This window comes from Paralichthys olivaceus, chromosome 1, assembly GCF_024713975.1.
Source record: "Paralichthys olivaceus isolate ysfri-2021 chromosome 1, ASM2471397v2, whole genome shotgun sequence".
NCBI lineage: Eukaryota > Metazoa > Chordata > Actinopteri > Pleuronectiformes > Paralichthyidae > Paralichthys > Paralichthys olivaceus.
The window spans coordinates 19,086,616-19,114,356 of NC_091093.1; the positions used below are offsets into that span (position 1 = coordinate 19,086,616).

Genomic DNA, 27,741 nt, shown 5'->3' on the forward strand with positions numbered 1-27,741 from the left:
CCCTATGGGCTATGTACAGTGAGTTTTACACCTTACATTGGTGGTGCGTGATCACATTAGCAGCAGCCTGTAAAAAAATGTGGTTCACCTCAAAATAAAGGGACTTTTGTGTGGATTTTGTCATTTTTACTTATTTGAACTTGCATATTTGAATCCCCTCCACTCTATTTCACAGATGAGGTACCTACAAAAACATGGTCTATTGCAGATCACACAAAGGCCCTTGATCTGAAAAGTTTTGATTATCAATATGGTTATTAATTGTTATTACTTAATTCTAGGGTAATGATTAAGTGCTTATAGAGTAAGTTTGTATATGGTGCAAAATGTTTAACAGAAGGCAAGGACAGACTGAGCGGGCTCACACCACAGACAGCCTGCCGGCCTGCAGACAGACCGGCATCATTGCAGCTATACCCCAACACTCTCTCCTAAATGGCTAATCTTTGTTGGATCTCACCCTTAATTGGTTAACAGTCTCCGCGGGGCAAGTGAAAGTGGTGCTATTTAAGGCTCCACCATGAAACAGCAACACTTTCATCTTGGCAATAACAGGCAACAATTATATTAATTCAAAACTGAACCCTCTATCTCGCCCACTAATCAAAAACGCAGCCCATCTGTTGTGCAGTCTCTCTTTTGAAAGTGCAGCCTGTATGATAACTGTGTCTGGACACTAATTAACTGCTGCACAGGGACAAGTGCATGTTATTTCTACATTCAAGAAACACAATAGAATACATTTTTATGTTTACTCCAACTGTACCAGGCACAAATGCAGCTGCATCACTCTCACTCAATCTCTCTCTCCCTCCCTCTCTCTCTTATAGTCTCTCCTGCATGCGTGCGCACGTGCATCAATACAACCCATACGTGCATGCGCTCTCTCTCTCTCTCTCTCTCTCTCTCTCTCTCTCTCTCTCTCTATCGCGCACCTTCAGACTGGCAGGCGGACCAGTCACACGCGCGCGCACGCACGCACACACTTTCCCTTAGCTGTGCTTTTGTGTTTTGTCAGAATTAATGAGAAAAGTTCCCTTGCCCTAGGGGTAATTAGTGTCCTTGGAGTTAAATAAGCTAATACTTAGACACCTCTGGCACAAGCAATTATGTTTGTGTATTGAATAATTGATTCAAAGAGGGGGGAAGGGCTGCTAATCAGATCTGAGCATAATGAATTGATTTAATTAACAGGGGAATCTGAGGGTCTCTGGAAACTGCGCGCATTTATTCAGTAGCAGCAGCGGCGGCAGCAGCAGCAGCATCAGGGGCAGAGACGGAGCGCGGCGCATAAACTGGGAGCGAGGCGGCGTGTGAGTTTGCTCTTAGCAGTTGTCAGATTTGCATTCGGATTTGTTTGAATATAGTTGCTGCTCGGGAGCAAATGAGAGCGAGGACAGAGAGGATATTAACAGCGAGGGGAGCTGAGCCGTTCAGTCTGAGCGCCTCATCCGTCCGTGTGCGCACTCACACACACACGCAGGCGACACTAGATTTATTAAGGCTTTTCATTGTTTTGCCCGCTGTTGTTTTTACGCATGGAATCGCCGCTGTTTGACGCTATTTGTTTGCATTACAGTTCGCTCCGGAGAGGGGGGGATCTCGCCGCGTACATCACCGAATCCGCGTGTGTGAATTATTAGCCTATTGATAGGAGCAGGGGGGAAACGTGCACACGGTAATTCATCTTTCCAGGGTTGTTGGGTTTTTTTTTTTGGTTTTATTTTTTGGGGGGGGTTAGTGTAGTCTCTGGTCAGCTGCGCGTTTTAGCAGAGCCATTTCCAGGAGAAGCTGCGAGCAGACCGAGCGGTGCAGCCTGCTGCCGGAGCCGAGGACGGATCGCCCGGGGAAGGACTCCTCGTTCCTCAGGACGATGGTGTTGGACAAGGAAGAGGGTGAGTAACATCCCCCCGGCAAATGGATGCTAGAATAACAACCTGCGGAGGAACAAGGAGGAAGTATTGACTTCGTTTTACGCGTTAAGTGTTTCCAGGAACCCTGCATGCGCACCCGCAGCCTCCGCTTTGTATTGGCTTTTATTGTTTTTAACCCCAATTTAGTCACGACAGACTCCGGGTTTTTTTGCACTTTCTGTGCTGTGAAGTTGACATGCTCTTACACATGCATCCTAAGAGGGATGCAGTTTAGTTTTTTTGGAGGAGTTGCATGTGTATTTTGTTTTTTCACAGCGTTTTGGATGTGCATCCCGGAGTTGGAGACTCCTCCACGCACTGACGCTGCAGTGCATGTGGCTCCTCTCTCTCCTCGTTCCTCCAGCTCTTAAGTGCTTTTTGCGCCTGTGAAGTTAGCGAGGCAGCCTTTGACATCACCACGGGATGGGAGATGACAGCAGAGTGCTTTTAAGTTGATTGCAAATTATGGATAGCAGCAGCAGCAGCCGCGCAACGCTCACTCACCCACTTCTCCATCCAAACAGGCCTACTTGCATTACTTATCTATTTCAATGTATTTGGGTTAATGGGTGAGGCAGTCTAATTAATTTTAATTTGAATCAAACTCGCCTCTAATGAAGTCCCATTTTGGATTAAACTGATGTGGAGATGTGTCGTGCATTCATCACTCTCGGCTCTCAGAGTAAATGCATTTAAATACATTTATACAATCATAATATTCAAATGGAGACTGTAAAGGCTTTATCTGAAAACAAATCACGCTCTGATGTGTCTTCTACATTGTTCAGACCACCTGCTGACAGACATAAAACACATTTTTTGAGTTATTTATATTTATTTTGCACCTTTGAGTTCATCCAGGGCTCCTCCTCCTCCTCTAAAAGTGATGGATGCATTCGTAACCCATTATTTATGCTCGAAAATGGATATTTCATATCTCTTAGCAGAGCATCCTTTCACTTACACGTCTAAAAAGCAATAAAAGGATTGTGGACGGAGACATAAATTGGTCTGTCTGGCTCAATCCATGTTGTGCTGCTAATGTACCCAAATTAACTCAACTGTAAATTGTCTCCTTTGGATGTCTGTCTATAGCTAAAAGTTCCCCTCCCATATGATTCATGATTCAGATTGCTTTTAACAGTTATTGGCTTAGCAATATGGTAAATGTACAAGGTGATGCAAATGGCATTAGTGGGAGAGGATGCACAGGAGCATGTAATGCAGTCAATACTACATTAACTACTGATGCCCAATTACAGAACCAGGGAGAGTGGCTTTTAGGAACATTAGGACTTGCAGAAAAGCTGAGATCACCTGCTGCTCATTGCCTAAAAGCTTCACCCTTTATTTGCTGGGCCCGACCAGCAGCTCCAGCAGTTTTGGCTGGGTTGTCAACAGAGATGCTTAGAATGTGGTGTCTTTCACTGTGGTGCATCTTAGCGTTTATTGTCTCTAAAGTTATAGGCTTGTCCATTCTATACCTCTTTGTCTAATGTGGCTAATTAGTGCCTGCACAAATATACATGTGCCCATGAGGAGAGGGAGGTGTGAGTTGGTGTTTTTGGGTGGCCACACAAGTTCACTTATTTGTCGGTTTCTCTCGACTGATTCTCTGCCTGTGTGTGTTTGTGCGTGCTGCTTAAGTGTCCATATTTCAGTGCCTCTGTGGCCCATGAAACAGATCATCAATGTGAGTCATCTCATGTTCAAAGGCTACGATCCTGGTTGGCAACAAAGTGAAGCTGCTGCTTGTTTGGCTGTTTTTGAACTCTGACTTCCCTCAGAAAAGCTTGAAACAGTTTGTGCAGCCTAAGCAATAACCAGAAATGAGACCTTCCTATCTTGGCTCTATTGAGAAATCCGCCTGTTACCAATCTTTTCTCACCACATCAGTCAATCAAGAGTCAGAAGGTTTACATGTCATCTTAGCATATGAGGACAAACCTAAAGTGTTTTGTAGCTACCTTGTCACTTAGTCATCGTAAACTAATCACCAGATGATGCAGCACTTGTATTTTCTCTTTATATGCTGTTAAGGCACCAAGTCTGAGAGCACGGAGGAGGACTGTATAAGAATACAGGCACTGCTCTGCGAAATGACCTAATACGCAGGTCATAGTCAGTAATGAACAGCAACACATGTACCAAAATATTCCGTGTCAACATTTTTATTTCATCCGCGATATGTAGGTTCCAATTTGCGTTTAATTTGAGAGGAAAGAGCAACTCAGCCATTTTTCTCTGCTTCTTCGCAGCAAGTGCAGGAGAAGAAAGTGAGTCCACACTGAAGGAATATTTCTGCTGAACATTAACAGTGTATATTCTTTACAGACCTGAGCAGAAGAAAAACCCCCAGCTCCTGATAAATTCCTGGTTACCTTTGCTTGTTAATTTATGACCCTGCTATCGTCCTGTCCAGTGAAATTTGTACATTCATAAAGCATGTGATTGAAAAGCAAGGCTTCAGATGAAAACAGACTGGTGATCTGCCGGCTGCTGTAATAAAACTTGGGCTTCAGGCTCTGATTTTTATTTTGAAATAATACGAATTGCTTCATTCTCTACTGGTGTTACCATGGTAATACTGTCTTGTAGCAATGTTATATTGATTTAGAAAGTGGACAGTAATATTTCTTTTCTGTTATTTGGTTTCTGAGGGTTGATTTCTAATTTCCAGTTGGAGATTACTTTTATATGTTCCTTAAGTCTTTTCACTTTTATAAAGGAATGCAATTTGCGCCCCCGTATTTGCTATTTTCTCAGCTTATTGGTTTGCTCTTACTTCAAAATTAAACTTGCCCATTTCAAATATTGAAATTACGTCTGCTTCTTGTGCTCTGGGCCCTGAACAATATTACAAACACATTGCTTCGTTTGATATTTCTTAAGTCACTAATCTTTTTTTTTTTTTTAATAAAGCTTTATTTCAGGCACCTGCATTGCCTGAGCTGCACATTTCCAATTTTGTCTCAAACCATTATTGGGAGACATAACCTGAACACAATTAATGCATAAAACAGGTGCTTTTTCATAGAATCCAAACAGGGAGCTCACATCTGCCTGATATACAGTAGGTGTGATACCCACATCTATTCCATTGACACATAGCGTAACAACACAGTGTTTTGTCCATTCATATTATCCCAAAGTTGATTTTTCATTTTAGCTAAGCTGAGGAAGAAAAAAAAAAACACAAAATCACATTTATGTCATTTTCAGATGAGTGATTAATTCCATCTAATCTCTTTCTGATCTTACAAATGCTGAATTCTCATTGGAGGCAATTTTCATCTGTCACCGCTAAACCTGGAGATCAGTATCAGTCCCGATCGTTTCACATCTATGAGTGCGGGAGATTTGTATCGTTTTCCATAATCTTAGCGGAATTCAAAGGGACTGAACTGAGACTTTGGAGATACGTGTTAGCAAGCGCACCCACCTGCCTTCAATGTAGATGACTGCTCTCATCAGTGTGACACACAAACTCAATTATGCACTCTTGAGCTGCGCGAGCGTCCCTTTTTATTATTGCCAGAGGCCACATGCTAGCCATGTTATCATACGAATATTTCACAACAAGATCTGGCTACCACATGCATCACAGCGAATGGACTTTTTATATTCACTCCAAATTATTTCTTCATCATCGAGAAGAATTTATGGTATGTTGCAGAGATGTTCGCAGAAGGAATGAAGGTTTCTGCAGGTGCTGCACAAACAAAACTGGAATTGTACAAACAAATAAGAAAGTCGAAGCTACAAGGGCAAAAAAACCACCAGGTCAAACTTTACAATAAAGAGCTTGAGACAAAACCCACAAATACGCTGACAAGTTGAGATGAATTGTTACCTCAAACCACCTTGGAGCAACCGAACGTCTTATCGTGATCTCAGAGACAAATGTAGACACGCACACAACAAATGTTGATGTTGCACACAGACACAAAACTGCAAAAAATAAACCATGGTAACCTCATCCATTGTGTTGGTGTAAAAATACAACTGAACACTTCAACAGTGTAATTACACTTCAATCATATACAGCACGGAATACGTAGATTCTTAGTTAAATGTTTGAACCTGTTGGAAGCAGCTCTCACTGTCATTTGTCACTGCAACTAGTCACAGTGTCTGTGAAGCTGCTGTTGACTCCGCTCATGGGAAAAGATGTTTTTTTATCCACCCGTTTACCTACTGTGAACCCTGTTCTGACTTGCATGACATTTTTGTTCACTCTCTGTAAAGTTTATTCTTTCACTTCTTCCTGTAATCTGTCATCACAGGCTGAGTAAAGAAAGACAGGAGAGATAAGTAAGAGGGACGACATGTGGTAAAGTTCTCCAGATGAGCAGATGTCCAAACTACAATGTCACCAATTATGGTTCATTAGCAGCTGAGTAGTCTTGCACAGTCAGACCTCCGCAGTGCTGGAAAATGGCCTGGCTGCACTAATCATCATTCTGCCATAGTGGGGAAAAAATACTCTGGCTTGTTTTTATTTCTTTAAATAAATCAAAATTAGATGTTCTAAATCCAGAATGCAGCAATGGTGCCGAAAAAATATGTTGTTTGGGTGTAATGTTTACATGTGGGGTGGCGATCAATGTCATTAAAACAGGTAATTCCCTGTAAAGGAAGACAAAACAAACAGTAAAAAAACATATGTTGATGATCCAAGTCTTTGTCAAAACCTGCCATTTTCAGTGTGTAGCTTGCTAGCTCTTGATGTCGTGGTTTCCTGTAGTTCAGGGGATTTAAGAGATGGTAACAGGCCGAGAACAGAAGGGGAGGATATTGCCACTTGAGACATGCAGCCAATGGCAGGCTAACACCCAGTCTACATCCAGTGAGTCAGACAAGCAGCTGAGAGTAAATGCCAAGATGCACAAACACCCATTTTACTGAAAAACCTTAATATTGTGCCTGCAGCAATAAAACAACATGTCACCTGTTAAACTGTAAGACAACATGAGCCATTTCATTATCAGTGGAAATCAAAACTTTAACATCAGTGCAGCTCATGTCATGCTTAAGGTATTCAAATTTAAAATACATCATAGTTTGCACATAATGACTTCAGGAGGAAATTGTGTCACAAATGTAGTCATATACTATGCTACAAAAAAAACTTGTTTCTTTACTGCAAAACACATCTTATGTTTTACCTTATTAGGTTTAATCTCTTGATGCAAATTGGTTTAAATAAAATGCAAAGCTCTTCATGCAGTACATATGTATGCTTGTGAGATGTAGCTCAGTTTGCAAAAGCCTGAACCAATATTGATATGTTTGGTATTAAAGAATTATCTGGTGGACGAGCCATGTTAAGTTTATGTACTTTAACTTATTGGCCAACACAAACATCATTTATCAGTTTAGCTCAACAGTGTATGTCTGTCTGAGGTAGGGTGTGTGAAAAATAACAGCTACAGCATTGCAAGTGGAAACACACATCTGAGAACAGCAGGTGACAATTTTCACCTGTGCTGTTAATTTATAATGCAGGTGGTTGGTCTGAGTAACACCTGCAGAAACACAACACTGGTATTATTGTACTCATATAGTTTCAGGAGCTTGTGAACTGGCCTGTTTTCTCTGTAGCGTACACATCACAGTACCAACAGGGTTTCTTGTTGATGCCACATTTCCAATTGACCAAATTCCTGATTCTTCTTGGTGTATTTTCACTTGTTTGCTGGATGGACAGTAAGAAACACTTGGTTCTTGTTAATTGTAGGGAGGAGAACAGCCTCTAGGGGCTGCTAGTGAGGCTTTTCTAGTGTTTTCATTTTTGTGCTCAGTTTTCTTAAGGTTTAGTGTAAAAAGTATTTCAGTAAAACTTGATTATTCTTGTTGAATCTCACACAAAGTCCTGTTTCAGACATGTTATGGGTTTTCTTTCTCTTGATTAAACAATTTACCTTCTTTGCCATCACAGTAATAACACACATCTAGTATTTTGTAGGCCTCTAACTTACATCTCCTCTGTCTTCATGCACATTTACATAGAGTATGTGTTTCTTATCCAACTTAATGTTACCTTTACTTAGCTATTTTTGGCAAAAAACGAAATGTCACGTGAACAAAAAGAAAAGCCTCTTTATAGCTGCATTTTAGTACATGGATGGAGGCTCCACACTTTCCTAAGATATTACGGCTATCTTGTTGGTAAATAGAAAAGCCTGGGGTGCCCTCTCTTAAATAAGATCCAACTGGCTGAGAACTAATCTCTTATTGGATGACCTTCACCAAATCAAATCTTAAATAGCTATTTAAAGTCTATGATTTGAAGGGCGGGGGGGGGGGGGGTTCTTTGCCTCTTAAAGCTCGTAAATTGAGTTTTGGATATTGAAGTTATTGATTAAATCAGTGCTTAACTACGACGTTTTGCAACTGCAACTTCAGAAGCAAACGATCGCCTTTGTCCACGCTCCCACTAAATGCAGCATTGACTCAACCTTGTTTCTAAGACCACCCCCACCCCCCACCCCCCAATCCAATCACATCTCTTTATATTTCATTTCATTTGACCCGTCGTCTCCAGTTGAATCGCCATTTGATTTTAGCCAGGCAAGAATTACTCCTTGAGGAAATAGGGTCACTCTTAATATTATGAGGTAATAAAAAGTGTTAAAAGGATTTCATTAAAAGAAAGCCATCCTTCTAATCAAACATCAGCCAGCGTTATCTCCACTGTTCCTCTCCTGCGTGCTTTAAGATTCGCTGCACTCAATGAGACCGCGAAGTTTACCCTCTTACATGGCGTCACACCCAATCTTCATGAAGACCTCTTCCCTGAGTGTGCACCCAACCAGCCTCCCTCATTATTTACACCATCAGGTGTGGGAGTAGGTGCTTGAATGACATTAGAGGCCCGTGCTGCCAAATAACTGCACCCTGTGGGGAATTTGCATTATTCAAGATTAAAGAGCCTCACACGGTGCACCGCAGTATGATGTTCCTTCTTCCCCTCCATTTTCGACACACTGAGGACCCTGAATGGCACACCTGTCTCCTGGCATATCCTGTGAAATAATAAGTGCGCGGTAATTGCTGGGGAGTGGGGAGGATTTTGTACATCACGTCCTGACCTCGTGAGTGACACAAACTTTAGAGGGCTACAGTTATTCTTCTCCAAATGCATTTTTAATGTGGACTAAAAAGTGTTTGTGCATTATTATGTTCCGGATGGCGGAAAGTGTCCACGACAGGCCTAATGGTTTGATTTTTTTTCCCTTCCTGCCAGGAATCCTGAAGTGGCAGATAAGATTTTCTCTTCTATCAAAGTCTAAAAGTACAGAGCTCGAGAATAGACGGATATTTCCTTTATTCAAATTCTATTGGAGATTCGATCTCACAACTACAGTATGAAGATGACAATGTATTATGTTCTCTATGTCATTGAAAGCGATGTGAAATAAAATAAATAATGAGAAGTTTCAGGAACTGAAAACCTCAGACTGACAGCAAACAAAGCCCAACAATGATTGGCTAGTTGCAACACCACATCCTCTCCATGCTCTGCGACACTCTGGCAGCGAGTCCACGCTCTTAAAGAGTTCTCTGGGTTTATTTGGGGTAACCCTGCATGATAAGACCATGAACGTTTGAGTCTTCTCCCCACCTCCTCATTCTCATACTCCCAAATCTCACTCCGTTTCTGCTGTTGACAGTTTACCTTACAGAGCTCTAATCTCACACTTCTACTGAGCAACCAAGTGTTGGAACAAGTTGCCTTCTGTAATAATTTGGAAACTCTGCCAGCTTCATGTCTTGAAAAAAAAAAAGCAGCAATGAATTTAATTAGAAAGCTGTTGCATATCGCTGTGATACATTTCTTTTAATTAACCCCATGTGAATAAATTAAAAATAATAGGGGGCTGAAAAGTGTGGAAAAAACACCCTAATGAAGTTTTCCGTTAATTGGGATGGAGTCTGCAGCCAAACCACAGTGAGCAGCGAGCACCAGGAGTTAACAATGCCTTCTGTAAGCCTCAGAAAAGGGCCCAGGGCCTTCGTGCTGACTTCAAGTGTAAGAAATGCACCTCTGACGTGATGGAAATGACCGTGGGCTGAGAGAAAAGGCAGTCCTGTTCCAGGCTGCTCTGTTGAGACTCCCCATGCCGCGCTTGAAGCCGGGCCAGTGTTAGTGCAGCCCTAATGCGGCTGACTCATTTGGAGCGGATCAGGAGTAATTATGGTAGGGAAAGTGGCTGCCGACCGTGGGGGTCAGGACACTTGTAACATGTGAAAAGAGCAATTATTCCAGGAGACAAAACCCTCCCTTATCCTGGGCAGTGCCAGGGTCAATGCAAGGGACGGCTGAGCTCCGTTTCACCGGGGCTTATTAGCCGCAGCAAGCTGCAAAGTTTGAGAGAGTGCATCTTGTTAATGAACAGTCCCCTCCTCGGACGCACCAGCCCTGTCTGCTCTCTCTCCCAAATACTGTGGGTGTTAATTATGTCATAATCATAGCATGCATGCAGTCCCAGAAATCACCTCACAGACCCCGGCATTCATACACAACCATCTGGAAATGTAGCATGCCATACAGTAACAGTAGAAGCCTCTTACAGCAAATTAAAGGGGGGAAAAAAACAGCCAGTATGAAATGTAATATTGACTTGGGCCTTGTTTAGAACATAATTTGAGAGCGAGTCTGTGTTTTTCTTACTTTTACTCCCTGTTCGGCTCCAGCTACGGACAGGAACATGAATGAGACTGCGGTCTTTATTTTGCTTATCATTCAGAATACGCTCATCAGTCGGCTTTCAACTGGCATGTGTATTCCAGCTGATATTATTACCAGATGTCTTGTATTTTGTCTTGGCAATAGCGAAACGTGTCTATGGGCTCAATTACAGCAGTGACGGAAGCTGAATGAAAGGGGCTGATTCATGCACACAATGGCAAGACATCTGCATGAGATCCCCATTAACCCTGGTGGCAGACACCCTGGACTGGGGACAAACTTTATTTGGGATCGCCATGGCCACAGCATTGACAGTGGAGGCCAAAACATAAAAGAAACATGATGTTAAAATCAGCTCCTGCTTAAACTGGAGACTCACTGAGAGTTTGTGTTAATCACTACCAACACTGTAATTTTATATTTGATATAATTTAATACTACATTTCCATTTAAAAAAAAAATATATATAATATAATATATGATTTTGGTAACATCATGCAGCAGTTTGTAGATTCCTCGTAGATCATTAATATCTGGTTGATGTCATGTGTAAGGCTGCTTTGACTAGAGATAATGATGGTGGTCATGGTCATGATTACATATGCACTTGTTCCAGCTTAACACAATCATTTGGTGATGTAGTATCTCTGTGTGTGCTGACACTCTCTTATTTGTAGCAGCTGGGAGCTGGAATTATAGGGGCCCCCAAGAGGAGGCCCACCCAGGGCCAGCTTCCACCTCCTAGTGAAGCCCACCTCCCTCCCCCCCATATGGCAGGAAGACACAAGTGACTCTCATCCAGATTCTTTACCTCCCCATGAACCAGCAATGTCTGCCTCACACCGCATGGCACCAGTGCTTTTAATTGATCAAAAGACATTTAACAGGACACAGAATCAGATGTAACTGTCACTTCTGCAATTAAGGCTGAGTGCCTGTGAGAGCAGCTGCTCCACTGAGACCATGTGTGTCGTCATGAAGTGAAGGACAGAAATCTTTAATGTACATTTACTTCATTCTGTTGTTGGAACACGAAGCTAGAACTGAACTGATGAATCAATTAATCGGTCACTATTAAACTTTACACTTCTAAAAATAACTCTGGGTTCAAGTAGTTCAAAAACAAAAAAAACGTTAATTTGTCAATCGGGAGAAAAATATTGGAAAGTGTATCAATCATTTTGTCAGTTTCACCAAAATTTCAAAGATTTGCTGGTTCCACCTTCTCAGTAATCAGAATTTGAAGCTTATCTTTGTCACATATAACAGTAAACTGAATATATCTGCGTTGTGCAATGTTGGTTGGATAAAACAAATAATCTAAGGAGATCTAGATGAAATTTGGGTGTGGGGAATATACAGGAGGTATATATTGTATCCCTTTAGTCCCTGAATAAAACTATGAATAAGAAGAGAGAGCAGAAATAGAAATGTATATAGTGTAGAATTGAGAAAGCAATCTGATTATTAATATTCCCTGGTTTTGCACTTGTAGTTGATTGCAACAACACATTTTTTAAAAATTTTAGTCTGCATGAAATTACTCATCATGGTTTATGATGGTGTCAGGATTCATATGAAACCTGTAAATATTGCTGTAATGCTGTATTATATTCAAGCACCTATTTGTTAATCAAAGATTTTAGCGATAATGATTGAAAATGGGGTTTGGGGCAAATCTTTCTTTTCACACACTCGTGTCTGAGCAAACGTGATAATTGTATTTTCCTACTTGCAAACATCCCCTTGACTGCTACCAACAGCGTATTTTCTTTTAAAACCTCAAATATATCAAAAAAGGTTAGCAGACTGGTGCGATTCTTTTGATAGCTGTAAAACGGAAGTCTAAATGGAGTAACATGGAATTCGGATGCTATCTCTATAATGGAAAATACATGCTCTGACAGACTGCATGAGCTGAGAAAAACTAACTGTACATATTCTTGAAAGATACAATCTTAAAGAAAGTAGATGGATGGGAGAAAAGAGAGATGACAGGCCTTTGCACACAGTGCTAATGGCAAATTAAATTCCCTCTCAGGAAGGATATTTGGCAGGGCAAGTGCTGTCTCTCCACTTTGAGGGGTAAAATGCATCCCTTGTTGGAGAATGAATCGTGATGTGGAGAGGCATACTTTTGATGACATCAAATGACACTGGAAGGTCAGTGGCACTTGTATCTGTTAAATGGATTGGATTAAGTGGAGGCTGCTGCTTCCTTTCATAATGCAGCTTCTCTTTTTGGGGACGTGGCGAGCATGGGAGGCTCTGTTCTACACCGCGGTTTCCCAGAGCGCCGGGAGAGTGGTGACAGGTGCAAGAAAATGTCTCGTGGCATTAAGGGAATTGAAAAGACATTTTAGTTTACACACTCATTTCTTTCTGTCACTGCTCTTTGTTTAGTAGAACTTGAGCTGCTGCTTGCTACACTTATATTAAAGCTGTTTTCCACAGGCTGCTTTGGTAGAAGACATCAAACCCATGTTTGTTCCCTGCAATGGCTTCAAGGGAGAGGCAGCATTTAAAAGCTTGCACTGGTTCTCAGGCAGACATTCAGCATTCCTTCATTAAGACATCTCTCTTACAGTCTGGCCTGGAGGACCAGGACCTATGTGCATGAGGACTAATATATATACGGAGGAGTCACTTTGATGATGCTGAACATGGTTTTTAACCAAAGTGTGCATCCAACAGAGGGGGTGGGCAGCGGAAAATAATCCCAGGATAGGGTTAGGCTTTGGCCTTCTCAAACATGATGTAAAACACACACACACGTGATATGTTTAAGGAGTGTGTGGCAGGTGGTGGTCTCAACCAATTAGGAGTAGTTCTCTGGAGGTGGAGGAACGACCTTTTTGTATAATTAGTTCTCTTATTTAAAGCAAAGATTTTGAGTAGAATAACTAATTAGGTGTCATAAAAGGCAAATTAAAGATTTTTGTGATCCCCAAAGGAATTTGCAGAAACTCCTTTCTTCTTCTTTGCGCAAGTACCGAGGCACACACACACTCACACACGTGTACACACGCGCAGGCATTTTCCCTCTCCTCATTAAGACTGTTTTTAGTTCTGTAGAAACCTGTCAGGCGAGCACTGTTGGCATACCTGCAGAGAGCTCCCCTAACAAGCCATGAAATGCAGGTAGAGGAGTCCGCCCTTATCCAGTGTGGCTTGAATTTGAAGCTTTTTAGCTTCATTTACACTGAACATTGGTATTTATAGCAGGTTTTGTGATCCTAATGCGCCAGCTTCAAGGGGCCTGTTTTGAGGGGGGAGGGAGGTGAGGGAGCTGGAGGGCAGGCAGAACACTAATTGATGGCTCCCATCACCGGCACCGGACCAATTAGCCTCTCCTTTCCACTTCTGATAAAGAAATAAGACGACTCAACACCACCGGAGAACTTACTGACATATAAACCAAAGCCATAAATTTGACTAACAAGCTCTCCTATTTCTTTCACCTCTTTGTTTTTTGTTAAAGGGGAAATGCTAATTATATTACATTCATAGAATTATTGATGTGTGGATGGCCAAAAATTGCAGAGCAAATCTGGATCCAATAAGGTACTTTGTGAGTCCATTTACGTGTGTGTGCTCATGCAAGAGAGAGAGAGACAGAAAATATTCGATTCTATTCCAAGGAAGCCTTTTGAAAAGTGGTGTAAGGTTTTTGTGAAAGAGAACAAACTTGACAGGCTAAGCCGACAAAAACAGTGCACAGAGTGAAGCGGTCCCTTGTTATCAGCTGAGGTTGTGTTTATCACTGAGCAAACCACAGAAGTTACAGTCAAACAGCAGATCTAACTACAGAATGAGCCCATTCACACTTATCGTCACGCTGTCGCAAATACTGCTGAAGAAATGAAAATAAAAACCCGCTCTGGTCTGGACAAAATGTTCCTGTGCACATCTGTGAAGTGCAACAGTCAAACAGTGACATTTCATGTTTAACTCGGTGTAAGGCATGTTTCAAATGGGCCTTTCTTTCTACACCACACATACAAAACCATGGCCTAACCCCCTATGATGCAGTGTCCAGTCTTTTTTTTTGAGAGACAGAGAAATGTGTTTTGAAAGTAGAGTGGCAAGTGGCGTCCACTGTGTGTTCTTTTAGACGGATCAATAGCTCAGTGTGTGAGAGAGTGTCTTAAGAGCTGTTGTCTTGTGCTTTCAGCTGTGGCAGACCTGTTAGTGCTACAGAGGGGAGCTGCGCACCCCTGCCTCTGTACCAGCAGTGGCCTGAGGGGGGCTTTTAGTCCAAACACAAATGTCAACCACACATAGACTATTAGTGTTTAGTGCAGTTATTAAATGGACTTTATTTGTCCTTTAGGAGGCTAAAAGGCACACTTAAAGGGGACCTGCGTGACAGCAGGGCAATTTGTGAGTTTGGTAACTTAGGCTCGCTCGTTGCAGACACATGAGTACAGATAAGTGTAAAAGGAGGAAAGGCTGTAATGCTCTGAGCAGGGAACACTTTGTGTGTGCGTTTGTGGTTAGTGTCCGCACATGTGTGTGTGTGTGTGTGTGTGTGTGTGTGTGTGTATGAAACACAGCGAGTGAGTGTATGCTAAAAGGCACTTAGGCCATAACATATCTCACTGGGGTCTGGTAGCAACGTTTTTGTGGTCAGAGGCTTTTTAAAAGGTTAATGTTAATCTATACCAAACAAAGCCCATGAGGAGCTTTTACAGCTGTGGACAGTTGAGTGAAATGGGCTCTGATGAAATGGTAGGTAACTAACGTACAACACAGCTCGCTGTCAATACTACAGGAAGCAAAATAAGCTTTGTGTCTTTCATGCCCCTTCCTCTGCCGCCTGCTGTAAGCGATCATGTAACTTGTTCTTGTAACACCATGTTCTTAGTGGAACAAGGAAGTCAGGGCTTTGTAGACCAATGTGACCTGTGTGCCTATCTACATGGAAGAATGTTTTCTTTAATGCATATGAAGCAGGTAGGCAGTGTGCTGTGGCCACGCGCAAGGCCAGGCTTAGACGCCTCGAGAAGCAGCCGGCTTATCAAAAAGAGAACATGAAAAGTCACTCGTGTTCCCGGGCCGTAAATCACGCATGGCTGTTTGTCTCCTTATCACTACAGGTGTGCCGATGCTCTCCGTCCAGCCCAAAGGGAAACAGAAGGGGTGTGCTGGCTGCAATCGCAAGATTAAAGACCGCTACCTGCTCAAGGCCCTGGACAAATACTGGCACGAGGACTGTCTCAAATGTGCCTGCTGTGACTGCCGCCTGGGGGAGGTGGGCTCCACCCTCTATACGAAAGCCAACCTCATCCTCTGTCGCAGGGACTACCTGAGGCAAGAAAGACACACACACACACACACACACACACCTTTCTCCACTCACAACAAACACAAGAGCCATGCCAATCCAAGAGCTGTGACATCAAACTATTTTTTGTTTGTTTTATCCTTCTAGTGGTGTGTGACTCACAAAGACAGAAATCTACGTCAGTTCAAATTATGCAGATAATCCTCCGTGTTGCAATGTAAAACCTGCAATGTAGTTCTCTCATGTTCTTTTATAACGTGCATACAGCAGACGATAATGTCGTTTGAAGATGATTTGACTCATTTTGCACGACAGAAAAAAAGCACATCTCCTTTTTTAACAACAAATACTGTATAATTGATGTATTTATAAATCCAGTGCAGCCGTCAAATCATCATGGCTTGGCATTTCCTGATCACTACAGCCACAGTACAAACATTTAGTTGTCCTTATAATCTGTTATTTTCATAAAGTACATAATCCAGCTCTGGGTTTAACTGTCCACGTGCACAAAACTTTTGATTGTTTTCTACCAACTGTCCATATAAGTTTTATCGTATTAATTAAAACTAATTATTCTCTGAGAAATCAGTGAACATGTTGAAAAATGCCCAATGTCACAATGTATCTGCCCCCTGATCCGTACCTGCACCAAAATGTTTGGGGCTCTTCTCTGACCCGTACCACATCCTTATGTTTCATGGAAATTGGTTTAGTAATTTCTTCATAATCCTAATTATTAACAGACAAATCAAAACTGATTAAAACATGACCTCCTTGGTGGAGGTAATTATCATTTTACCTCCTCAACAGCAGTTACAAAGAATAGGCATAAAATGTAATAGTATTCAAATGTAATAAGTGTTGTGCAATGTATTAGAAACACAGTCTCACTGCTCCCACCACCATAATTGATTCTTCTTATTAAAAGCTCTCTGGATGTTACATGCACCACTATGTCAGTGGAATATTTCTACTCTGTTATGTCTTTTTCTTTTTCGTGGTTGGTACATTTGTCATACTTTACAGGAATATACATATACTGGCAGCACGTGTGACCGTTCAAACCACATGTTTGTTTGCACAGTTTATATTTTCATCTTTTTATGTGTTTACATGAGGACAGGGGGCTTGTGTCATGAAGGAGACAGGCTCTCAGTTGTGCCAGAGCTGTTTGCTGTGAGACACCTCCAGGCAGGCTTGTTGCTTCACCAGTGTCTCTGCCCCCCTCCCTGTCAGATGCCCCTGCCATCTGCTTGTTAAATTAAACATGACCATTTCTTGGGCTTTAAGTCACATTCCCATTGAGGTCTTACCATTTATCTGAGAGGGAATCCCCCTGGGGTCGACTTAGGGATGCCAGTGCCCTATAAGCCCCTCCCTGCCAATCCCCTGTCCTCCCCCTTTCAATTTCTCCATTCCCCTCCTGTCTTCTTGTCTCTCAGCTCCCTCACTGATATCCTCAGCTCACTAACATCCACCTAGGTTTGGATCAGGGTATTCTAATTTGGGAGAAGAAATTGAGGAGCAGCACAAAAAACATCCAAAGGAAAGACAACTTTATGCTACATCCAAACTACTACGGTTCGTTTGTAAAGCATCAACTCTGCTACGGGTACACTGGGCATTTGGAAATGCTGCTGGTCCCGTTTTAGTTTGAAAACTACAGGGCAGCATTTTAACCAAAACCTGAACTTTGGTAGACTCTCATAGACTCTCACAACCACTTTCTGATCGAGTCATTTCAATCACGACGTAGTCTTCACTGATTGGTCAGGCTCATATCACATGACCTGGAAAAAAATGCTACAACTGCTTACATACATAGGAAACCAGCTATTATCTGCTACCTGAGTACACTGGCACATGCATGCTCAGTGTATACAAGTAGTGTATAATGTGATATGCGTTTTCAGTTGTGTTAGAATAGATATGGCATTAAAACTGATATAGAGCCAAAACACCTTTGTACACCGAGATCATTTTAGTTGAACAAAAACGTAGAAGTAAAGTTGCAGCCATGATCTACTTGGTTTTCATCCTTCCTCACTCGTGGATCTCCATGACATTTAACTTTCACAGCTGCTCTTCCTGTGACCTAGAAGAAGCCCCCAGCCCACTTGAGAGGTGCTTAGGGATGTTACCTTGAGATAGGCCATTACCATTCATCAGCTCCCACCCACCATTAATGCTTTTAAGATGCAGTGAGAGGTCCACTAAGACCTGATGTTGCCCTCAGAAGGGGCAGATGGTGCGGATGAGGTAATAATAAATGGGCAAATGACCAAGCGGAGGCAAAAATGATGAAGCTCAGACTTTCACTTGGTAAAATATATTCGCTGAAAGGACAGCAACCCCAAACCCCAAGTCATAGCAGAGTGAAGGGAGGAAGAAAAACTTGCACATTATTAGAGCGGTAAGATATAGAGGTCAGACAAGGGATGAAAAAAGTAGAATGATACAAGAAATCAAAAGTTAAGAATACTAAAATAAGAATAAAAAGGGGAGAGGAGAAGAGAGCTTTCCGTGCTCCTATGTCGCCCTGGATCTCTTGATGAAATCCATCCCCCTCGCCTGCTCTTCAGCCTGCGACAAATGCAGAACACTTAATGGCGAAAGATGCTTGAGATGAATTCTATTATGGAACAAATTAAAAAACCTTGCCGTGTGAATAGAGAAGAGGCAGTTTGAGAGAAACAGAGAAGTATAGGCGATGCAGTCTCCGTCCGGTGCCACTTCCCTTTTCATTCCTTCCTTTATTTTCTATGGAGCAAGAAGAAGGCTCCACTCACCTGCAGTAATGAAGTTAAATCTGTGCACTGAATTAGCCTCGTGCACTTCATTAAAGAAAAGCAGGCGGATCAAACACACTTTAGTTATTTCCCAGGGTTTGGAACCCTGCCATGCTCATATTAATTATTATAGCAGCTCCATCTGTGATTGTCCTTCAGTGGCATTAGCAACTTATTGAATGCACTCACGCTTTCCTGAATCCTACACTTCAACACACACAAGCACTAAAATGCGCACACACCTCAGCCAGTGTCCTCCCCTGCCCTTTAAAGCATTGCACCAACAAAAGGTTCAGTGTCTGATTTCTCTGACGTTCAGTTCACTGTATCAAGAGACACTTTTTTTTGTGTGTAACTTGGCCACACTCTTTCATTACAAAGTAGAATAATAGATTAATTACGCATTTCCTTTATGTCAAAGGCCCAGGATCATACGACACCAGAGGGCTGGCAATCTCGTCATGGTGTGATCATCAGGACTTGAAGGCTGAAATCATTTAATCTTCTATTTCATATATTAGAGAGGACATAATTGTCGTCTACTTATCAAAATGGGGTATAATTAACTGCAAGACGAAACTGTCTTAAAGATAATGAAGATTATAAGTTATCCACAAATGAGTGAAATAACAGGGGGAAGATGATAGCTCCATCTGGATGTGACCGTTTTTCAAATCAGTCCTTTTTAAACAACCGCTCTCCTCCGGTAACAGTTCTCTGGGCAAGATAGATCTGAACAGAGAGGTTTACACTTTCAAAAAGACACAACTGCTGGAGAAGGTCATAACACGCGATGCATGCATTAACAGTTTTCCATTTTATGAAATCTGACAAACCCTGTGCAGGCGGGGACGTCTCAAAGAGCTCAGAGAACAGGTAGAAAACTTCAAGAGCGCAACGGCGCAATCTGAGGGAAGCAACACAGAGCGGCAGATGATGCACTGAAGGAGCTTTAAGGGTTTGAAGTTAGCAAAGCAGCCAGTTGAAAGAACTAAAGAAGGCCCTCTTTTCTCTAAAGACTCATTGTAATAACTCACTGACGGAGGAAGGAGAGCTGAGCTTCTTTATGTCCAACTCCGCTCCCAGAAACCCACATCAGCACACACAGTTCACTCGTGTTGCCACAAAGTTAAATAGCATCTAAATAAGAGCCCTTTTGAGGAGCACATAGTAATGTGTTGCAGACTGCAGGAAGCAGGGATTAGGCATAAATATTATTTATAGAATTTATAATGAGCTACTAAAAATTGTTGAGATTATTGGTTTTGACTATTCGGTCCAGTGTGGAAGCCGAAACTGATGTGAACTGGTTGAACTGGTTGAACTGGTGTTTGCCTTCATGAGGTTTTGCAAATTCAAAAATAGACAATCAGCTATCCGGCATCACTGCGCTAAATATAACTTGCACCGCATCAGTAATAAAGAACGTGACAATGTGGTAAATGCAACAGTATGATTAGTTAGTAGCCATCAAATGTGGGTGACTCACAGGGAAACGACTTTATGGCAACATTTTGGATTTGAAACTTACCAAAGTAGTTTTTCGTAAGATTCAACTCACTGCGTTGTCCTGGCAATTGTGGCGCCGCATCACTGTTCTTCTTCTTCTTATTTAGTGATTATTAGTGGTTGGTAAAACAGCTTAGAGGTAAATTACAGCCACATCCACTCATTCTCAGTGTCATTATGTTCCACTCAGTCAAGCCAGACAACAACTGTAATTTGTTGTTCCAGTCCAGTGTTTGGTTTCATATGTTTGAACATTTTCACACTGGCCTGACCCAGTGAAAAAAACGATTGATTTATACTTGGAATTAAGCTGACCTGAAAGCAAAAATATATCTAGATAATTAGATAAACTCAAATACAATTACGACAAATATTGATTAATTTGCCTAAACCAATAATTTGAGACACAGGTATGAATGATTGATCACCGGAGGTCAGCAAGTTCATGAATACAAATTAAAAATGCAATCCATAAACATTTAAAGCAGCAGACCATTGGTAGCCAAGGGTGAACCCCAGCTCTCGCCCAATGTCCGCAACGCACACAGGATAAAGCAGTATGCGCCATGGATGGATAGAGACTACTGCAAACTCTCAATGCTGAAAAAGATGGTCAGTTTTATCACTATTTCTATCAACTTTAAATTAAAATCTAAATATTCTTTGATTTTATTTGACGCTTTAATGTGATGAATATTCCGCAGTGTTGGTTGGATTAAACAAAACATAAGATTTCACAATGGGAAAATTATGATATACGTGTTTTATCATACCACTATGGTAAACTACTATAATAGTTGCAGTTCTGAGTGGGTAAATACTCATTCAGCATCATCCCATTCAATCCACAGCAGACTTTCTGTGCTTCAAATCTCGCCACAATACTGAGGATTGATTTACAAAAACCTGATGGACTGCAGCTATGAAGAATACTATATTTTCCACCGACTCGCCATTCAAACCCCATTTAAATAGAAATGCCGGGGAAAAAAAACTGTTAGTGCTTTTCCACTTTCCCTTTTGAGAATATTGATTTATTTAATCCAAATGACCAGGGAAATTGAAGTGCATGAGCCACCGCACATCTACAATACTGGACATGTGTCAGAACAATACGTGGGAATTCTGCTGAAACGAGTCTATTCACTCTAAAAAAAATCTATTGTAAGTGAAATGAATGAATGTGTTCAAAGGTAATCCACAACTTATGTGCGTCGCAGGCAGTGTTTCAGAGCTGTGAAGCACGTCAAGTCTAAAAAACTGACTCAAGCAACTCCATTAACGTATAGTTCTCTTGTGCGTATAATAATGTATAATGAACATCACTGTAGATACTGTGTATAGTTTCTTATAGAATCGTTGTGATTCTTCAGCTAAACACAGTTTAATGTTATTCAGATCTATATAGTGACTTATATAAATAAAGTTTATATTATTAGTATTATTATAGATGGCAGTTGCTCTATTTATTGTCATTTTCTGATCAGAGTTCACACTTGTCTGTAATGAATCATATGTGCTGACTCCTGCTCCACTTTCATAAATTAAATAATTTGATTGATTTCAAATCCTTAAACAAACGAATAAATGAGCCAAATCTTTTTCACTTTGTGTTGCTCACGTTGCCATCTTTGTGCTAACATGTTGCATTCTCTCAGCTAAAGTCGAATCACTCTAACTCTCGATCATGTTTCGGTGTGAAACAGTCCTTGTTTACTAAATGCGGCGTCGTGATGCCGCTGCAATACAGTGGCTCAACTCTGGTTGCATTATAGCTTCACAGGAGCAGGAAGAGAAGATGCTGATGTCTTTTAACAGTTCTCTCAAACTCTAATCTCCTCTTAGCACAAGGAGCTCAATTAAGCCATGTGTTGATGCCACGTTATAGCCCAGACCCATCAAGTGACGGCTGAAGAACTGTGCGAGTGTAACAAAGCCATATTCAATGTGCTAACATTTAAACTCTTTATGCTCTTTATGTTTGTTCTAGAGGCATTGTTTCATGTTTTAAGACTATAAGGATGATTTAAAAGAGCCGGTGTCGGTTAACAAGTGAGTTCAAATTCCATAATGCAGAATTTGCATTACCTTTCTGTGCTATCAGCAGAATACTTTTGTCAATTGTTAACGTAGCCCACTTGAAAAGTACTATAACGTATCTAAAAATGGTAAAAACCTTTTCCTTATACATGACAAAGATGAGTCAGAGCAGACACATGCTGAGTAGTTTTGCGAAGTAGTTCTCAACATGTCTCGTAAAATGAATTACTTCCACCAAGGAGGTTATATTTCCGTCTGTTTCTTTGTTAGTCAGTTAGTAGGATTACACAAAAACTACTCAACCATTTTCCGACACAGGGCGTTTCTCAAAATTTCTTTGATTTCTTGGAGAATAAGTCATGGATATTGATGAAAAAAAAACTGGCGTGTTCAAAAGACTGATATTTATGAGTGTGTGCTATTTGGTGCAGATCCAAATAAAATCTGGATCTTTTAAATATGCTGTCATGAATGGACAGTTGGGCTTCTGCAGAGGTATTTCATTTTGTATGAGTGCTATTTCTAGTTTTAATTACTGTATCACGCTTCTTTAACATATATCTTTGTTTCAAAAAGTAATCTGGAAATTTAATGTAGGAAATGAATTGCTTTATTGCAGGTTTAAATAAAATAAAATCTTTTAAGTGAAACAAAATAACTACCACTCAAGATGGTCTGTATTTCCACTCTGGCTATTAAAGTTTAAATTCTGCCTACCTATATCAAATATGAAATCATATGCAAAAATGTAACAGCTCTGCAGATGTGAGATGCTCAGTAGAAATCTTTGTGTCATAATAAAGCAGTGGGAGGTTATACCAACACTACTTGGATTACTGGTTTCTAGAGAACATAGACTAGAGATTTTAAAAAAATGTCACACCTTCTTGAACAAACGTCCAACATAGTGTCGGCAGCAAGCTGGGCTCCCTCACCAGGCGTTTTCACAACCTGCATCAAGTCAAGCACCATGTCCACAGCCCGGCGGGGTGTAATGGAGATGCGTTAAAATACTCCGACAAGCTGTTATAGGTTTGTGCATGTCACTCTCTGCTGTGAGTGACCAGGGCTCTACAGGCTGATTTAAAGCCTCGGCTCCCTGAGGAAGAGAAACAGTCATCTCTGTGTGACCCTTAGAACAGCAGAGCTCAGGTGTGTTGAAACCTGGAGCAGTCCCTGCCACTCGACTGTCATGATGACACATGAGGTGTGAGGCTGCGAGGTTATATCTAACAGGAAGCTACTGTGTGGTGGTGAACAGTAAATGACAGGAACAAATGAACCTTTATTTCATATATTGTATTTTCAAGAAATCAGGACATGCTTCCTGCAAAATCTGTGTTTTGTTCACAAATCTGTATAAATAATACAAAAATGTATTGAAAGCATTTTTATAACCTCTAACCAACTTAATTGCATTTAATTCGGTCAATACTTTCCCTAATGCGTGCATTCACCAACTGTTGGGTTCAATGTGTCCTCCCCTCCTCACTCCCCCACTGATCTGCGCTCACTTTACATGTTAACAATAAACACCAGCACTAATCAAGTTATTAGGACATGTACAGGACTTGAAGTTTACTTTGTGTTGTGTTTAATTGGCTCAGGAGTTTATAAAACTCGTATTTTCATATTCACATTTTGTGTACACGTAGTTCACCTGCTACACACAACATGAGACCTAACATGATGTGCACAATCAGGACATCAGAGTAAAAGTGACCAGAACGATCCAGATTCATGATCCAACATCATCGTTAATAACTAAATAAATGTGTGAATTTAATTTAGTTGCGGAGATGAACACACACACACACACACTCATGCCACGTTAATCCAGGAACACATAAATATGATCTTTTTATAAAGACCAGTTCTACATGTGAGTGAAAAGAGCAGAAGGGCAAATTCACTTGTTGTCCAGCACTGAGTAATGCTCCTCATGCATGTGTGTGGGTGTGTGCGCGTCATATCACGATCGGGTGGGGAAGCATAAAATATTCATTCATTAATCATAATCCAGGTAAAAGTTTGCAATAATCAGCCCTAATATAATATAAGTGTTAGATTTGAATAATAAGGTCAGTTTCTGAAGCGCTGATATTTGGTCCATTTTTGGATCAATACTGACTGCGTGAGAATTTTTTGATGAGGAAAGCTTTCTTTTTAAGTGTCTCTCTATGGAAAAAAAAAACTTCCTTGTGTAACAGTGTACTCTGTGGGTGGCAGATGTCTACTGTGTGAGAAAATCCAGTTGTTTTTTTTTTCCTGAAACAGTTACCAGTTATAACAATGTCTGTGTTTAACACCCTGTGAATCCCTCTCATGGAACATAACAGCCTTTCTCCCCCTGTTTCTGTCTCTGCTACTCCTCTGGGGCAGTGGCCTCTAATTAGAAGCAGGGCTGCTGGATAGACGTTTTCTTTAACAAGGTGAAAGCAACTGAATGGGACCAGCTTAAACGAGGCAGAATATCAACACGGTGACTCCCCTGTCTGAGCCCTACAAGTTTGGGGAAGAATGTTTAACACGCTGTTGGAAAGGAAGCTGCTGTTGCCTTATCCCCTCTTGCGAAGCTATGAAAAAGGTCCTTTTCCTGCCACGGAACATATAAATCTATCTGTGCTCCGGAATCTTCAAATTAAACAGAGGGGCAGGCGCTTGGAAAATGAAAATGTAAATCTGAGCGGGAAAAGGAGTTTGAGGTTCCTCTGCTTTGAGGAGATCTACGCCAGTGCCTCTTTGCTCCATGTGTGACCTTTATCATTCGGCTCTCATCTAATAAGCCTAAACAAGCAGCTGTGAGGTTTGAGCGGTGGATTCTGCTCAGCGTCAAACATTTAGTTAACTCTTCAAGGTTACATCTCACGCCATTGTCTCCTTTCTGACTGAACGATGGAGAAGGAGGGATAGAGGCTGAAGCCCTATAACAGAAATCTTTTTGAAATTGTGACGACGTTACAGAACACGGCCTCTTCTGTCAAAATCCAGCCGACTTCGGTTGGAGATAAAGTCGACTCATTAGGGTGTTTTTAAAAAAAAAAAAGTAAACTGTCAGCAGCTCAAATGCTTCGCCTCAGACCTGTTTTCCCTGCTCTCGCAATGTGCAGGGGGGGAATTCTTTGAAGAAGGAGATTAAGACCATGTGATCATTTTAATTAGATCATTAGTCGAGAATTAAGATCTATGTTTGTAACTCTCATTAACAAAAATACCATGTGGGTGCCAAAGAAAGATTTGTGCATTGCGTTTGCTGTTGTTTCTGCTTCCCCTTCCGCTGCGGCATTTTTTTCCCCCTCATTGTTCCTGCTGTCAGTACGTTTTTGTTTGCTCTTTTATTGCATCAAGGTAAAGGGAAGGTGGGTTAATCTCTGCCTGTGCTCTCTGTCTTTCAGGCTCTTTGGTACAACGGGGAACTGTGCAGCCTGCAGTAAACTGATCCCAGCCTTTGAAATGGTGATGAGAGCCAGAGATAATGTTTACCATTTGGACTGTTTTGCCTGTCAGCTTTGTAACCAGAGGTAAGAATGGGGATCATAGCTGCACAACAGAATTGCATTTTGTCTCAAAAAAAAAAAAAATGAATAGAGTGTTAAAATTGCCAATAGTTTTAAATATTAGGAGTTGTTGATTTTTTAAATCTTTTCTATCTTTAAAATTGTGCCCATCTTCCTGTATAGTTCCTGTCTCATTCCCTGCTATTATTTCCTATTGTTACAAACTCCCAGCAGTTTGTCCTTGTGCGTGCAAATTTGAAATCTTAACGTACATATGTAAATTTTAAGCAGGGGGGATGTAGAATCAGCTCTGAGGTATGAAGTCCTCCAGAGGTCTGTTGCTGCACCGGGGAGAACAGACCTAGACAGGCGTCGCCGCAGTGATAGAAACTATTATGAAATTGAGGCGAGCACAAAGCCTATGGTATGATGTACATATAATGTGACGTGCCCAAATATTGCTTTTCCACATTATTATACTGTCAGTAATGGCGGCACTCTGGGAGCGGAACGTCCTTTGCATGCTTGTCAGAGGTGCTGTGACCCTGTTCTTCCACACACCACAAGCCCATTAACCTTCTGCGGGCCAGATTCAGTTACCATAGTGAACACCTGCTGTAAGGGAATTATGACCGCAGTCGCTCTTCTCAGCTGGCAGACATGAAGCCAGGCCTCATCTGGCACAGCTCTGCCACGGCTCTGACTGTTTTACCGCCCTGGCACATTAATGAAGCCCAGGCTCTGCTCCACTCTATTCTTATCTTCACTTCCCTTCAGTCACATTAGCAAACAGCAGCGTATAGACGACGAACCTCAGCAGGGCAGGCTGCCGTGTGTCATTTCCCCTTTTCAACCGACTCCCCGAGATTTTAGAGGAAAAATATTCTCGAGTACTGACTGGTGTGTGAAAGCTGACCCCTGTGGCAAAGAGGGTTCACTGGAAACTCTTGTGGTGCCAGCGCCTGTTTGTCAGGACAAGGAAAGTTGACCTGGGTGCCAGTGCTGGTGTCTGCTCGCTTTGAAATGATAGGGGCTTCATTCAACACACATTTATAAATGAGCATCAAAACAAGCTTTGAATCTGACGTGCAAACGATTAATCATCATTACCTGCTGAGCAAACACACACACACACACACACACACACACACACACACACACACACAGTCGGGTCTCCATGACTTCAGAGGACATTACAATCACTTACATTGTTTTCCTGGAGACTTATTCTAACATCCATAGCTACTACTCTAACTCTAACTCTAACCTTAACCTGACGCTAAACTTAAACCAAAGCTTAAAACATGTCTTCACCTGAAAATGTAATGATCTATGTAATGGGACTTGCTTTTTGTCCCTATAAGAATGACAACTCTCCATAATATGACTATGAAAACAAAAGTAGTCCCCACAACATGAGTGATGACATGATCCAAAACAGCAAATGTGTGTTTTTAACAACAGCTCTGCCTGTGTGTGTTTCTCTCTGCCCACAGGTTTTGCGTGGGGGACAAGTTTTTCCTAAAGAACAACATGATTTTGTGTCAAATGGACTATGAGGAGGGTCAGCTGAACGGCAGCTTTGAGACACAGGTCCAATAGTTGGAACCTGGTGGCAGCAACGATCGGCTCCACACTTTACACACGAGATGGATGTTCTGCTGCACTTGGAAAAAGACAAGCGTCTGTCTGCTTGCCTGCAATACTTTTTAAGACCCCTTTATCAGTCCCTAAGGACTCTATTGTAAATGTTCAACTTTTTGCCCCTCCCACACCCCAACACTGAGCAGTTACAAATGTTGATGTACAGTTGTGCCTGCTTAGCTGAGCACTGTATTGCTTGTATGTTTTGTGAAATTTATTTCAGGTTTGTTTTCTTCTCCTTTTAGAAATGGTTCATTGGAGGGTATGTACAGTCTGTTTTCTCTGTATATATAAACTGGAACATTTATTTTATGAAATGTAATGCAATTTTATTACTAGTGTGAATTAAAGATTCTTAAATGTT

At 41.4% G+C, this 27,741-nt stretch overlaps 1 protein-coding gene across 1 annotated transcript; it reads left to right on the top strand.

The window, feature by feature from the left end:
* Positions 1–1,212: 1,212 nt before the first annotated feature.
* Positions 1,213–27,741, top strand: lmo1 (LIM domain only 1). The gene is made up of 4 exons (XM_020098703.2): positions 1,213–1,895; positions 15,708–15,921; positions 25,632–25,757; positions 27,230–27,741. The coding sequence occupies exons 1-4, from the start codon at positions 1,874–1,876 to the stop codon at positions 27,333–27,335; spliced, it is 468 nt and encodes a 155-aa protein (XP_019954262.1). The 5' UTR covers positions 1,213–1,873; the 3' UTR covers positions 27,336–27,741.